The sequence below is a fragment of the Eulemur rufifrons genome, chromosome 7 (genome assembly GCF_041146395.1).
Source record: "Eulemur rufifrons isolate Redbay chromosome 7, OSU_ERuf_1, whole genome shotgun sequence".
Lineage (NCBI taxonomy): Eukaryota > Metazoa > Chordata > Mammalia > Primates > Lemuridae > Eulemur > Eulemur rufifrons.
Window position 1 is genome coordinate 218,101,155 of NC_090989.1, and position 15,124 is coordinate 218,116,278.

The 15,124-nt window shown below is 37.5% G+C and overlaps 1 protein-coding gene across 2 annotated transcripts in view; it reads left to right on the top strand.

The window, feature by feature from the left end:
• TRPM6 (transient receptor potential cation channel subfamily M member 6) overlaps window positions 1-15,124 on the top strand; it is a 163,862-nt gene that overhangs the window by 73,662 nt on the left and 75,076 nt on the right. The window contains exons 10-17 of one of the 2 annotated variants that reach the window (XM_069476382.1): window positions 1,962-2,034; window positions 2,151-2,251; window positions 5,939-6,073; window positions 7,039-7,092; window positions 8,951-9,091; window positions 11,263-11,388; window positions 13,038-13,318; window positions 14,763-14,991. In XM_069476382.1, coding sequence (XP_069332483.1) covers window positions 1,962-2,034; window positions 2,151-2,251; window positions 5,939-6,073; window positions 7,039-7,092; window positions 8,951-9,091; window positions 11,263-11,388; window positions 13,038-13,318; window positions 14,763-14,991 — 1,140 coding nt within the window. The remainder of the gene's footprint in view (window positions 1-1,961; window positions 2,035-2,150; window positions 2,252-5,938; window positions 6,074-7,038; window positions 7,093-8,950; window positions 9,092-11,262; window positions 11,389-13,037; window positions 13,319-14,762; window positions 14,992-15,124) is intronic. The other variant, XM_069476383.1, reaches the window with a different exon arrangement.

The following is a 15,124-nucleotide window of genomic DNA, read 5'->3' on the forward strand; positions in this document are numbered from 1 at the left end:
TCCTGCAGGAGAGCATTAGGAATGTTTTGGTCAATGGCAATGTGGGAATAAACTCTGGGATAGAAGATGGAGCTCACAAACTATAAGTTATGACCATAATGTAGACTCAGGAAAAGTTTTCAGTGATTTAGGGTACTATGGTCAAAATTTCTATCAATGACCCAAGTCATATATAAGCTGAAAATTATAATAAATATGTAGAGATGTCACGATTGATAGTGATCTTTCTAGAATTTGAAGGCTAGACCAAACCAAGCAAAAATTTTGGTAATATTTAAGTACCTAGCCTCAAAAAAAACATTGAAAATATTCAGGCCGGCCGGGCGCGGTGGCTCACGCCTGTAATCCTAGCACTCTGGGAGGCCGAGGCGGGTGGATCGCTCAAGGTCAGGAGTTCGAGACCAGCCTGAGCAAGAGTGAGACCCCGTCTCTACTAAAAATAGAAAGAAATTATATGGACAACTAAAATATATATATACAAAAAATTAGCCGGGCATGGTGGCGCATGCCTGTAGTCCCAGCTACTCGGGAGGCTGAGGCAGGAGGATCGCTTGAGCCCAGGAGTTTGAGGTTGCTGTGAGCTAGGCTGAAGCCACGGCACTCACTCTAGCCCGGGCAACAGAGTGAGACTCTGTCTCAAAAAATAAAAAAAAAAAAAAAAAAAAAAAGAAAATATTCAGGCCATAGAAAGCATGACAAATGTATGTGAAAAATCCTTTGGGATTTTATTTGACCTAACAACAATAATAACAACCATGTTTACAATGAACAGTGAGCTTTCACCTGAAATAGCCCTGTGAGTGAGTTCAATATGGCAGTGGTTGTTTATTCCATTTTAGAGGTGTTGAAGCCGCAAGGCTGGAGAGTTTGTGACGTGCACAGGTATGCAGTTAACACATGGTAGAACTGAAACTGAAGCTCAGAGTTAAAATCTAGTTCTTAGTCTGCTACACTTTGTATTTCCCACAGGACTAAGTAAGTTACACAAAGCACATATTAAAGAGATTGCCCTTGTGTTTGCTTCTTCCTGTCGTCAAGCAGAGTAACTGATGAGCAGTGTAATGATTAAGGGGGCAGGAGGAGGCAGCACAGGGTTTGCACATCACAGAAACTGGCTTCCCACCTCCTGTACTATGGAGGATTGATTTTATTCATGCACATGGAGGGCATGTCAGGTGAGAGGAGCCAGTGTTTGATTGTTGTAGAAGCATAGTTTTTATATCTTTATGGGACCTTAGCGATAATCCAGCAGGTCCCTCTCACTTTGTGGATGAGGAAACTGCGATTCAGTGGCCTTAAGGTATTTACCCAAGATTGGCTAGTCAGTGGCATACCGGGAATAGGACTTGCCAGTCTTGATTCTTTTCTGTTAAACCAGCTCTTTCTATTATGAAATATATTTTAATTTGGAAAGACTGAGATACACTCATTAATAGCAGGTGACCCTTTGTAACTATAGGCAAAGTCCTTATTTGACTTGACATTGTGAAGACCATGGTGCTGTCCCTTGTACTTGCTTGTTGGGTCCATTGTAATTGCCTCACTAATTTTATGACAAACGCTTGAGGATTCATTTCTCATTAAAAAGCAAAAGTCTTGGTTTCTAAGTCTAGGTAAACAGAAGGATCTCGTTTTGTATCCCTTCACAAGGAGGAATGACTTTATTTTTATTAGAAATTGACATTGAGATTCTTCTATTGTAGCATGTAAACATTTTTTCATAAGTATTTCCTCTAGTATAATGTGGAATTTTTAGTTATTTGCCCACAATTCCTTGTTACCCTATATAAAACTTTTTCTCTTCTATAAGTAAAACATTTTAAAGTCTATGTTGTTTTAACATTACAAAATGAAGACTGTTTCCCTCATTAGCTCAGGTGTGAATTCTTTGGGTACTCTTTGAAAGCATTTCTTTGGTAATTTCCCAAATGTATGGCTTTCTGTTTTTTCAACTGGTGCAGATTACCATATTTGATGCGGATTCTGAAGAGCAACAAGACCTTGATTTAGCAATCCTGACAGCTTTGCTGAAGGGTGAGTATCTGAATGGGGCTGCCATTGTTTCCCACTTCCTCTTCTTACATTGCACAACATTCTGTGCTTTTTGTGTAGATATTTTGAAAGAATGTATGATTGTTTCTCTACTCCAGGCACAAATTTATCAGCATCGGAACAATTACATCTGGCAATGGCTTGGGACAGAATGGACATTGCCAAGAAACATATCCTAATTTATGGACAACACTGGAAGGTACAGTGAAAAGGAAGTTATTTGGAAGAAATATTTGGTGTGTTGATTTGTTAGGAAGGGGCAAGAGAGAAAATTAGAGGAGAGATAGATTGATTTGGGAGAGATGTGAGGGTGACATCTCTGTAGCTGGTTCCCAGGGGTAGCTAAGACATTTTTCTTATTTACTTTGTCTCCCTGAAAACATTTTTTCTCTGGCTCTACAGTCTAATTGAAACTAAAAAAGGAAATCTGGGGGAAGACAAAACGGAAGGATTTTTAATTTATTTTTGAATGGGTGGATTTTTATATTGTTACTTAAAACTGAAAATTTATCTCATTTGTTTTTTGTTTTAAAATGTAATACATACTCAAAGTTAAAATTAGTGAAAACAAAAAAGAAATATTACTCACAATGCTAATGATCATCACTATTAACATTTCATTTTTACAGATTACAGTTGTGACTTTACCACAGGTGTATTGTTTTTGGTGAAATGAATATATACACATTGCTTAAAAAACATCAAATGATATTAAAAGGCTACTAAAAAAAGATGATAGTTGTCATAAGAGCTAGTACTTTTGACTATTCTAACATTTATAAATCTCCTTATTTCTTTATAATGTCATATTGCAGTTTTCTGATTCATCAGTTTTGTTAGTAGAAATTTCACGTTTATGTCCCATTGGTGTTACAGCTACAAGGCGGGCTCTTTGCCTTCTATTCCTGGTGTTCAGCTGTCATCCTGGAATTACCTCCATTATCTTGGGTATTCCCTTTGTCTTTTTGCTGTGTTAGAGTGTCTGTTTTCTGTGTCCATGTCTTCTTCTTTCTCGGTTTACCCCTTTATTTTGATGGTGCACATCCTTCAGTAACTTCCTAAAATAGGGAGTATGGGAGATAAATATTTTGAGGACTTACATGTTTGGCTATACTTAAATTCATAATTGGAACTAATTTTTCTGCAGAATTTTGAATGCTTAGCTTCCAGCCCCCAGCACTGCTGTTGAGAAATAAAATTTTTTTTTTGTTTTCTGATCCTTTTTGACCTTTTATTTAGTATTTTTTTTTTAAATTTTAAAACCTTGTTTACTAAAAGACACCAAAAAAGGTGAAGACAACCCAACACAGTAGAAGTTATTTGTTACATAGACAACAAAGGGTAAGTATCCGAAATATATAAAGAATTTGTACAAAACAATGAAGAAAGGATTGAACTAACCAACAAGAAAATGTTCAGAACATACAAACAGGAAAAATTTAACAAATAGCAGTTGCTTCTAGGTTGAACACTGCCTGAGCAGAGAGGAGAGAGCGTAATGTTTTACTCCACACCCATTTGTCTGAGTTTGGCACCATATGTATGTATCACCTTTTCAGAAACGCATAAAAAAGTTTACTGAAAATAAAAATAAATAAAAGAAAATAAGTTATGTTTTATATTTAGTCACATGTATTAAAGTACCTTATATTTTCCTATAGGATCATGTCATTCCTAAGACATGCAGAGACACTGTAGAACTTTTTCATTTCCTTTTCATTATCCTAGCATAGGATAGGAAGCTGTATGTTGAACAAAGCTTAGTGGTTTTATGGAGGCAAGGATCATTTCTAATATTGTTTCTCACAGCCTTCCATACACCTGTGCTAGGTAAGAGCTGCTGTTTAATAAGTACTCGATAAATTTAATTAAGCTAATATGTATTTTATCCTTTTTTCATTCCTATCTGGTAATCTTTTTAGATTTCAAATATTCCTTTTGCTTCTTATTCCTTGAATACTCTCTTTCCTAGAATACTGATTAGAGTTTATTACAACAAGCTGAGAACTGAATAATTATTTACATTCATTTTGTCAACCATTGCTATGACAAATTTGAAACACTCTATTATTCTTGACTCTTTTCAAAAACATAATCTCAAAATTCATCAAAAACTGGAAATCCATTGTTTCTTTTATATCTTCTTTTTGCGGTGTTCTGAGATTTTACAATGATGTGTGGTGTTGTGAGTCTGTATATGCACTGTGCTGGGCACATGATTTCAACTGGGCTATCTTGTGTTTCCATTTCATTCCATTCAGTTTCATAACTCCCTTAACTTTTCTCTGTAACTTTCTCTTTCTGTATTTCCTATTAGGATGTTGGACCTATGGATTGCTCCTCTAATCTTATCTTTTCTTATCCTATATTCTTATCTTTCTTTATCTATTTATCATGTTCCACATCTTTTCTTTGCCAGATTTCCTCAACTTTAATATTCAAGCCTTTATGAAGTTTTGCTTTTCTGGTAGCATACTGTTAATCTATTGATTTCTAAGAGCAAATTTGTTCTCTGATTGTATCTTCCCTTTTTTTCATTAGCATCCAGAATACAGTATCTTCTATTTCTTTGAGGATATTAGTGATAGCTCTTTTGAAGCTTTCTTTTTCCTGCATTATCCTTTTCTAGTTGCTGTTTTTTGATCTGTTTGTTTTGGTCTTTTTGTTTAAGGGTCGAGGCTAAAAAGCTCATTAGAAATTCTGAGCCTGTAGCTGGAGCCTGCCTATAGGTGTCAGCTTCACAGTAAGGTGATCTGACCACCCTTAGCTGGGGAACCCCCAGATGCCAGCATATTCATGTCTTTTCTCTTGTATTGATGGCATTACCAGAAAAGAATCCTCTGATCCCCGATGGGAAGGTACAAGCCTTGTTGCTGGTGTTATGGGAGTCAAACAGGGGAGATGACTGGGAAGGAACCAACATTAGGGATTCAGCCTGTATACATTTATTTCACTTTGGTGCTGCTGGAATTCTGTGGCATAGATCAGTTTGGTTCGTTCTTTCTTTCTCTCTCTTTTTTTTTTGAGGCAGGGACTCAGTCTATTACCCAGGCTAGAATGCAGTGGTGTCATCATAGCTCACTACAACCTCAAATATCTGGACTCAAACAATCCCCCTGCCTTAGCCTCCTAAGTAGCTGGGATTACAGGCCTGTGCCACCATGCCCAGCTAATTTTTCTATTTTTCGTAGAGGCGGGGGGTCTCACTATGTTCTTCAGGTTGACCTCTAACTCGTGGCCTCAAGAGATCCTCCCACCTCGGCCTCCCAAAGTGCTAGGATTACAGGTGCAAGCTACCGTGCCAGACCCAGCTTGGCTCTTGACATTTCCCACTTCACCTATTTGGCTTTCTGGGGACCGCTAAGTCAATTACCTCTTGACCATCTGCTTTACAGCTTCTGAAATGTTGTACTCTTGTCCCCACTCTTGTCCTCCTTGTCCTTGGGGATTTCTTACTTCAAAAAATCCCTTTACCATAGTTTTAATGAAGTTTTGGGAAGGAGCAAAACTAAATGAATGTGTTCCACTTGGGATTTATACTCAGAAGCCAGGTATAGTTTAGATGGAAACATGACAACAAAAAATGAAGATGAACAATAACAACAGCCATCACCTTGGGTTTTTATTAGAATTACATTAAGCCTGTACATAAATTTAGGAATCTTTGAGATTTTTACAATAGTCAGTTTTCCCATGCAAGAGCATGGCACGTTTCTTGATTTATTTAAGATGTGTTCACATTTATTCAGAGGTCCAGCATGTTAGTAAGACTGTATTTTATCATTATTATGCCTGTGTAGTTTTGAATTCAAATATGTATAATTCTTTACTTATTTCCACTTCCTTAATTCTCCTTATATCTCTTATTTATTTATACCTTTTGAAGCCTGGTGCACTGGAACAAGCAATGTTAGATGCTTTAGTGATGGATCGGGTGGATTTTGTGAAACTCTTAATAGAATATGGAGTGAATCTCCATCGCTTTCTTACCATCCCTCGACTGGAAGAGCTCTATAATACAGTGAGTATGGAAGATTTTGTCATTCATTTCCCTTAAGGTGTATTTATAATTAGCTCAAGATTTACCCTTCTCCTTGAATGTTCATGTATAAAGATAGTTTAGAGAGAGACAGAGTTTTCAACCAAAGGAGAAAACATTCTTACCAATTCCATTTTATCCTGGTAAGATATAGTTAAATACAAAAAAACGTGAATAGAACAAACTGTTTTTTATTGTGTTATTGGAAGTATCTCAACCTAAGACAACTATTAAAATACTGTTCCTGTGTGTTTCCTATGCAAACCCTTTATTGAAACTAGACTAACTTTCTCATTGTGAAAACACCAATTGCTGAAGTGACACCCACTTCTTGAAATATCTCTCCTTGTCCTTTGAATCTTATCTTTTTGCCAAAGATCTATTCAAGTCCTGTCTTTTTGATACTCCACAGTTAGCTTATAGTGATCTGTTCCTAGAGTATAAATTATTTGCAACTCCTTTTGAGCCCACACATCATCCTGTTACTGTTATTTTTTTAGTTTTACCCGTTTCTCTACTATTGTAAACACTCCAGGAAAACAGTGCTTATATAAGATTTGTCAGTGAGTTCCTGATTGAACATAGTAAACTTTCAATAAATATCTGCTGATGGACTGTATTTGTATAATAGGATTTGTAATTATATGATAACATTTATGTATGATAAAGGATAGTTATAAATTATTTAAAATTTATTTCTGCTTCTTACCACATAAAGTCCTTACTATCTACATATATACATCTTGGCTTGAAAAATATTTCATCTGATCACATCTTCTCTTGGGAAACACCTTCCTTAGAATTAATTGGCTTAAGCCTCATTACTAAAGATGTTAAACAAAATTTTCAGTATTCTGGATTACTTATGCATTCTGAAATAAAGTTTTTTTTCTCCTCAGCACATGGAAATTAAAGGGAATAATTTTCACTTTTGTTTTTTATTGCAGAAACAAGGACCTACTAATATGCTCTTGCATCATCTTGTTCGAGATGTAAAACAGGTAACCTGATTATGAAGGTGTGAAAATATCTTTGTATATCGCCTCAGCTCTGTGATAAAGTGATCACCAGATTTTGCTCCATAAAATATGAAATTGGATTTTCTTGTTAATTACCTATCTTCTTTACCTGTGGTTCTGAATAATTTCACCACCAAAGTACATGCTTACATTTTTTTCTTTAATTTACTTTATGTTTTTAAAGATTTGATCCACCAATTAAGTGACATGAGCTGGTGATAAAACATGAAGCAGAGACATGCAACATTTCAGCTCAGCATGATGTGATAGTGGTGTCAATGATGATAATAATACCAGCTAAAAATAGAGAACTTTGTGGTTCTGTTATCTTTACTAGCGGACTAATATGTTATTTCCATTAGTTTTATTATTATTGTTTCGAATATAACTGGTAGCTCATGGACTCTCTTGCTTTTGTGAGTCTGAGTCTAAGCATTGTTCTAGGGACTCGGAGTGGATCCCACTGTTCAATACCCTCGCTTGTGTTTTGCTTATGGTGTTCTCATTGAACTTTGAGTTAGGACAGGCTTAAGATAAAATCATTTGATCCCCTGTTATTTACCAAAACCTCCCAATTTTAACAGACTTTTATACCTTAATTTCTTCTCTCTTGTAATACAATAACTTGTATTCACATCCCCAGAAATTTGGGAGTGCTTTTTATTTGTCACTACAGTTAAAATCCATCCAAGACACATTTTAAAAGTTCTTCTCTCATTTTCCTGAACTCTTATATCTTACTGGAAAGAATGTGGACTTTCTGGTTATGATGACTTGGTGGGAAAGCCAGAGTGAAAGGAAGACATGTAATTGGCAAATTAGTCGTAAGCAAAAGTGTTCGCACTGATGTAAATTTAGTTTGCATTGATGTGTGCTATATCAAAATGATTTTCCTTAAATTATTTCCTTAAAGACTGTTGCAGTAAACTGAAAAAGAAAAAGTGATGAAATAGGTTAAATATGCTTTTAACTAACAGCAATAAGAATATTTTTTTGATGTTCCCCGGAAAAAGTAAATTATTAAATTAAATTATTTACATTCATATATTTAACCTTATTTCCTATTCCAAGCTTTGTGAACATTATTCACAATCTGTCCATTTCAGAAACCTTGTTTAGCACCCTGTATGCCTTTAAAAATTCACTGTGAACAGTTATGAAGCAGTAGTAAGGTGAGATTTAAGGGTCAAAATAATTTTCATTCAGACTAAGACTCACATAGTTAAAAATCTGCCACTCGGTCCTCCTCCTACCATCCTAACATTTGTCTTGGCATAGCCTCGTGTTTTGGTATCTCATTTGGTGCTGTCATTCTATGTTCCTAATTATATTTGTTCTATTTCCTTCTATGTTCTTGTTTCACATATAATGTAGTCAACACACTGCAGAGTGTTATGGCCATTTTAACACAGAGAGAGGGTGAAAAGTTGACCCAATGTTAATTTTGGGTCACATACATTCAGTATGTACTTTATGATTTTACTTCTGTTGTAGTAGTTGTATTATTTCTAGTTAAAAACTATATTTAAATGTATTTCATTCAATTGTGTGTTTGTGTGCATGATAGGGAGCAGGAGAGAGAGAGAGCATGAGCAAAAGAGTGCACAGATGTAAGCACACATTTAATGTCTATGAAAATAGACATATTAAGGCTCAGATCCTTTTCTTTCTGAAAAGCAGATTGTATCAATAGTTGGTCATATTAATTGATCAGTTTGTAAAGATGATTAAACAGTATGTGTAGCTCTTTGCAATTAATTTGGCTGTGTTCTAATGGCTTGGCAAAAGAGAGAGAAAAAGAGAACTAAAAGTTATAATTTATTGCATGTTTTTGTTGCAGCATACCCTTCTCTCGGGCTACAGAATAACACTGATTGACATTGGCTTGGTGGTAGAATACCTCATTGGTAGAGCGTATCGCAGCAGCTACACTAGAAAAAGTTTCAGAGCCCTCTACAACCACCTCTACAGGAAACATAAGGTAGCATAATTGAAAACTGCTCTAGTAAAATTAAGAATAACCAGGAATTGTAGCTTTAGAAAAATGGCTTGGGAATTTCAGATGGGAATACTTTCTAAATGGGCATTCTTATTTACGGACATTTATTTTCTGCTGTATCTCAAGTACTATGGACAGTGTTGCCATGCTGGGCTGGGGACAACATGAAGATCAGAAGTTTAGAAATGCCTAGAAGAAACAGATTTATGCAACTTGCCACAATATAATACAAAGCGGTGTATAATATGTGCTATATGGACATAGAAGTAATATGTTGAGACAGGTTAGAGGGAGAGATGACCAGTTCCTTCCCTTTCTTTGAAAATAAAGATGTCAAAAGCTTAATAGGATGAGAGCTATAAACTCATGATAGCCCACAGTCTGGAGATCAGAACCCTGGAATAAACATGTAGGGAATACATTGGAAGATGCATGCAGAATGTACTTGAAAACACAAATTATACATATTTTATTTTCCATTATAGTGTTGAAAGTCTAGGAATATAAAATTAGAGCTGTTGATTGGTAGATTTGCAGAGAAAACATTGCCTGTTTTTTCAAATTGCCCTTAAAGCTCAGCAACCTGAGGGGACTAATTCTTATTAGAAAATAAGGGCAGCATTAGGAAGGGTAGAATTGGGCATTTTTGTTGAGAGGGGAGCAGGAGCAGTGAGAGCACAGCGCTTGGACATTGGGGTAGGTTTGTGCAGTGACAAGGAGATTTTGTCGCTAGAGAACAAGTGTCAGTGAGGAGGGCTGAGACTGGAAAGGCAGTTTGGGGTATGATCACATAAAGAGCCTAGACTATCAGGCTCCTTTGGATCATAACTTGTAAAGAATCAGGTGAAGTGAAAGCCCGACATGGATTTTGACAATTAAAAAAACCAAAACAACACAAAACAAAAGGAAATCCAAATCTCACATAGAAAATGTTCTTTGTTAAGATTTTAAAGGCATAGGGATCCATAGGGATCTACTTAAGGAGGTGTCAGCTACTTCATTTAAACAAAATGCACATTGCTGTGAGATTCCCAGTGGCAGCTATGAGGACTGACGGTGGCCTGGTGCAGCCCAGTGTGGAGCTTGCTAGGGAAGATTCCCTAGTGCCATTTCTAGAACCGGCCCACCAGTGTGAATGTACCTGTTTCTCTGATTTTTTCCCCAGTAAAGGAGTCAAGAGTTTATTGTGTTTCATAGTAAACTAGATCACAGTATTAATAGATATGAGCACATGGTTGGGAGTAAGAAAGATCTGGGATTGAATCCTAGTTTTGCTCACTAGTAGCTGGGTAAGTCTGAGCAATAGACTTAACCTCTCAGTGTGTTTCTTCATCTACAAAATGGCAATGTTAATATCCCTTTTGTAAAGCTATTGGAAGGGTTAAATAAAATAATCCCTGAAAAATCGATGTTCTTAGATACACATAGAGAGTGTAGAGGCACTGTTAGTAATAATAGTCATTATGATTATTCCTATAACGATACTATTAATTCTTTATTACAATGATAATAATAATTTGGTATTATTTCTTTGTCCAATTGTTTTTAGATAAAGCACAAGCTGGAAATAAATAAAGCAGTTCAAAGCCTACGGATTGTATCATAGATTATATTAGTTCCTTTAAAAATGCTTGTTTTTGTTTTTGTTTCTCATTGATGAAAACCTCACGCTGATAGCAATGACTCATGTTGTTACTGGGCCTAGCCACTGGAATTCCAGTGGCTGCATTATATAACACCTGGAAAAATTGTACAACTTTCTAACTTAGCCTTTATCTTGGAGCTGTTTGGGAATGGGAACTTTTTCTTATCAGAACAGTAAATCTTTATTGCCTGTTCTGAGCTTGTTGCAGGTAGAGAACATCCATTGATTCTAATGGAATTTCCACATAGAGAAGGAATGCAGATATATAATAGGGAACAAAAAGTGTGTTCTCTGAGATGTTAGGAAATAACAGTGTGCACAATAAGGAGCTCACGAGAGGTTCTTGTTGGGTGCTGAGCATGGATGAGGGGCAGAGAGAGCCATTGGATGTTTGGTAGGGCACATTATATTTGGTTTTCACTTTTGTCTAGAAATAGAATGTCATTACCACTGTAATCTTCTTTTCCCCATTTTTGTCTTATTTTAAAAATAAAATAACATGTGCCAGAGAATGACCAGCTTTGCTCAAAACCTTTCCCAGCACCGGAAACGCCACTCGGGAAACAGAAAGGAGTCCACGGAGAGTGCGCTGCATTCCCAGTTCTTTAGAACTGCCCAGCCATACAAGCTCAAGGTACGACTCACTTGTTTTCAGACTTGAAAGTGAAGTGGGTTTTGCATATTGAGACTGTGTCTATACTTGATGTTGGAGAAAGGGAGGTGCAAACAAAGGGACCATTTACAGGTGCCATAAACACATGGTGCAAGTCAAAAGCACAACACAGCTGTCCTCTAACCACAAGGAGCAAAGGGCCAGCACATGGCACTGGCAACTAAATGATTGTCTGGGCTTGCACTTCAGCCTCTCTTCCTTGTTCCTACCTCTGCCATGTCCAGACGGTGACTCAGGCAGGCAGTCTATGAGATGGAACTGAAAGAAATGTGATCGCTAGTCCAACACCACACCCTTATCACCCTTTCCCTAAGGCGACTTGCATGTGAAGGCTGCTTCCTTCTCCTTCAGGTCTCTCCCACACTGATCTTTTGCATCTTCTTTTTTCCCCAGTGGGGCTTTCTGGAAATTAATCCTATCCAAACGTCACAGTATGACAACGATGCTGTGTGTATGTGTGCGTATATGCACGTATGCTGTGTCAGTATTCTTCCTCGCCCCATGTCCCCCTTGGTCCCACTTTCCTCAGGGGATAAATGCTTTTGCTCAAGAGTTGCCGTGGAAGTGGTTACTCTGTTGGCTGAAAGAGGTTTGCTTTCCACAGCTCCTGGGATGAAAAGGTATTTTATAAAATCACCCTTGGGCACCACCAATGAACACAAATTTCTTTAATTACAGAAATAGAGAAAACAAATGACAATTTTTTTGCTATGACACCTCAAACTGAAAAGAATAATGTTGAGTCTTTATTATTTTCCAAACATTATACTGAGTGCTTGGTTCAACTTGGGAGGTGAGTGGGCAGGAGAAGATATAATACTGTACTGTGAGACATGGTCCCACCTTCCTCAAAGCAATAACCATAGAACAGTGTGATGAGCATTGAAGTGGAGACGTACAAAGTGATACAGGCGGTGGCTGGTCTGAGTGCAGTGGTGTTTACAACTAATTGATCACAGCCAGTTACAGATTCCTTTGCTCCTTCTCCACTCCCGCTGCTTCACTTGACTATCTTTAAAAATAAAAATTAAAAAAAAAAAGCACCAAAACCAAAGTGATATAGGAGCACATAGGGGTGCTGAGGGGCTTTTGAGATGAGCTATAAAGGGTAGGTTTACCACGTGGAGAATATATTATTTTATTATCACCTATTACTATCATGGAGAGATAGAATAAAGGAAAGGAAATATAAAACCAATCTATTTGGTTGCATGTTGGCAACACTGCTAACATTTTTCTAAGGGGAAGATACCGAATCTATTTGCTAAGTCCAGGTTGGTTTTTTTTTTTTTAAATCCCATTTCCGTGAGAAATTGAAAGTTGTCATGTAGTTACTGGGTCTATCCCAAAGGGGTACCACTTTAAGGTATGCTAAATGAACTTAAGATATCTCAGCTCGGGGACTCTGGATCTGTTAAATGCAGCAAGAAATAGATTACCATAAAAAGGTTTAAATTTTGCATGCTGGCTTTTAAAGTCCTGTTGTTATTTCCATCTCTTTCTTAGTAGTGATTTGAAAAAATACCTCTAGGATACCTGCCATGTTGCATTAGGTAAAACATCATGCATCTGAGTATTTGGAAACTCAGTCCTATTTTATTTTCCAATAGGAAAAGTCTGCAGTCCTTCATATATCAAGGAAGAAGTCAGAAGAAGAACAAAATATATCAGACGATCTCGAGTCGACTGGCTTCATTTACCCTCACAATGACCTGCTGGTTTGGGCCGTGCTAATGAAAAGGCAGAAGATGGCCATGTTCTTCTGGCAGCACGGAGAGGAGGCCACAGTGAAGGCAGTGATTGCTTGTATCCTCTACCGAGCCATGGCCCACGAAGCTAAGGAGAGCCACATGGTGGATGATGCCTCGGAAGAGTTGAAAAATTACTCAAAGTAGGAGTTCTCTCTTCAGTTCATACTAAACATCGACAGTTCTTAGAATGGTTAGACGCTTTTATCTCCCTCCCCTTAGAACTTGTAAGACAAGTGGACTTATGGTTGTGCATTTTAGGGACTATCCGTTATTCAAAAGGTCTTCAAGTATTTCAAGGAGCTTTGTGAATAAAGGAAGTCATGAGTACAGCTGTTTACTAATTGGACGAGTCAGTTGACCAGATTTCTGGGCTTTAGTTGCCAAACTATAAAATATTCAGTTAATGATTTTGAAAGCCCCTCCCAACTCTCAAACAACTTCTTCTTCTTCTTCTTCTTCTTCTTTTTTTTTTTTTTGAGACAGAGTCTCACTCTGTTGCTAAGGCTAGAGTGCCATGGTGTCAGCCTAGCTCACAGCAACCTCAAACTCCTAGGCTCAAGCGATCCTCTTGCCTCAGCCTCCCGAGTAGCTGGGACTACAGGCACGTGCCCCCATGCCTGGCTAATTTTTTCTCTGTTTTTTAGTAGTGATGGGGTCTCTCTCACTCAGGCTGGTCTCGAACCCCTGATCTCAAGTGGACCCCTGAGCTCAAGTGATCCTCCCTCCTCGGCCTTCCAGAGTGCTAGGATTACAGGCGTGAGCCACCACCCCTGGCCAACTCTCAAACTTCTTAATGCTAAGTTAAATTAAGATTTGTTGTTTTCTCTTAGTATCTTTCAGGTGGGAAAACAAATAAATGCATTGTAGTAAAGAACCAGAGAGTAGTGGTGGAAGATTGAAAAGTTAAACATGTTTCTTGATTTTTAAAAAATTACGAGTGTTATAGCAGTGAAGCAAGAATGGAAGCTAGAGTTAATGGAAACTAATTTGTAATTCTGATTTTAAAAATTTCAAAGAATGACCGTGTCTGCTTTTCAGAGAAAATTTTCCTTCTGGAAAATCCCCTGAGGCTGTCTCTAGGTTTAGGTCTAGTTTCTTCCAGAAGTCATCTGTATATTTTGGAAAATCTTTAAAAAAAAAAAAAAAAGTGGTTCTACAACTTTTTCTTTAGTTGCTAGTTTAGTTCTGAATAGTCTTTTCTGTGAAAACAATTTTTTATTAGGGCTTATCGGAGAGCCCCAAGCCAAGTTATGTGTAGGTTGTCGTACAGTGTGGAGTGGGTTCTCCCCAGGAATAGCTCAGGTGTAAATTAGATTCTGTATGCCGCAGTGTAAACCCCAGAGTTCTGTTCCTTCAGAAAAGGGCGACCAGTCCCTTTCCTGAGCAGCAATGTCTTTAACATAATTTCTGCAAACTAAGATTAGTCAGCGGTTGGCTATTTTTTTTAATAAAACCTAACTAATTAGTGTTTTCTGAGTCTCACATCTAATCTTTTAGAATCTTTCTAAATGTTCTAAAATATTTCTAAAAATGCAGGCCTCTCCCTGGCCTTTGTTTTCTCCACTCGGCACCGTGTCGTTGCAGACAGTTTGGCCAGCTCGCCCTGGACGTGTTGGAGAAGGCGTTCAAGCAGAATGAGCGGATGGCCATGAAGCTGTTGACGTACGAGCTCAAGAACTGGAGCAATTTCACCTGCCTGAAGCTGGCTGTGTCTGGAGGGCTGCGGCCCTTTGTTTCGCATACGTGCACCCAAATGCTGCTGACAGACATGTGGATGGGGCGCCTGAAAATGAGGAAAAACTCTTGGTTAAAGGTAAATTTACTTGCATTCTGGAGTTGAATGTCAGGTTAGTGTGAAAATTCTGTACTCTTGAGTTCCATTTTTTTCTTGTTCCAGAAGTATATTTTCAGGAAAACCAATTAATATCTTTGATTCTCACAGATGA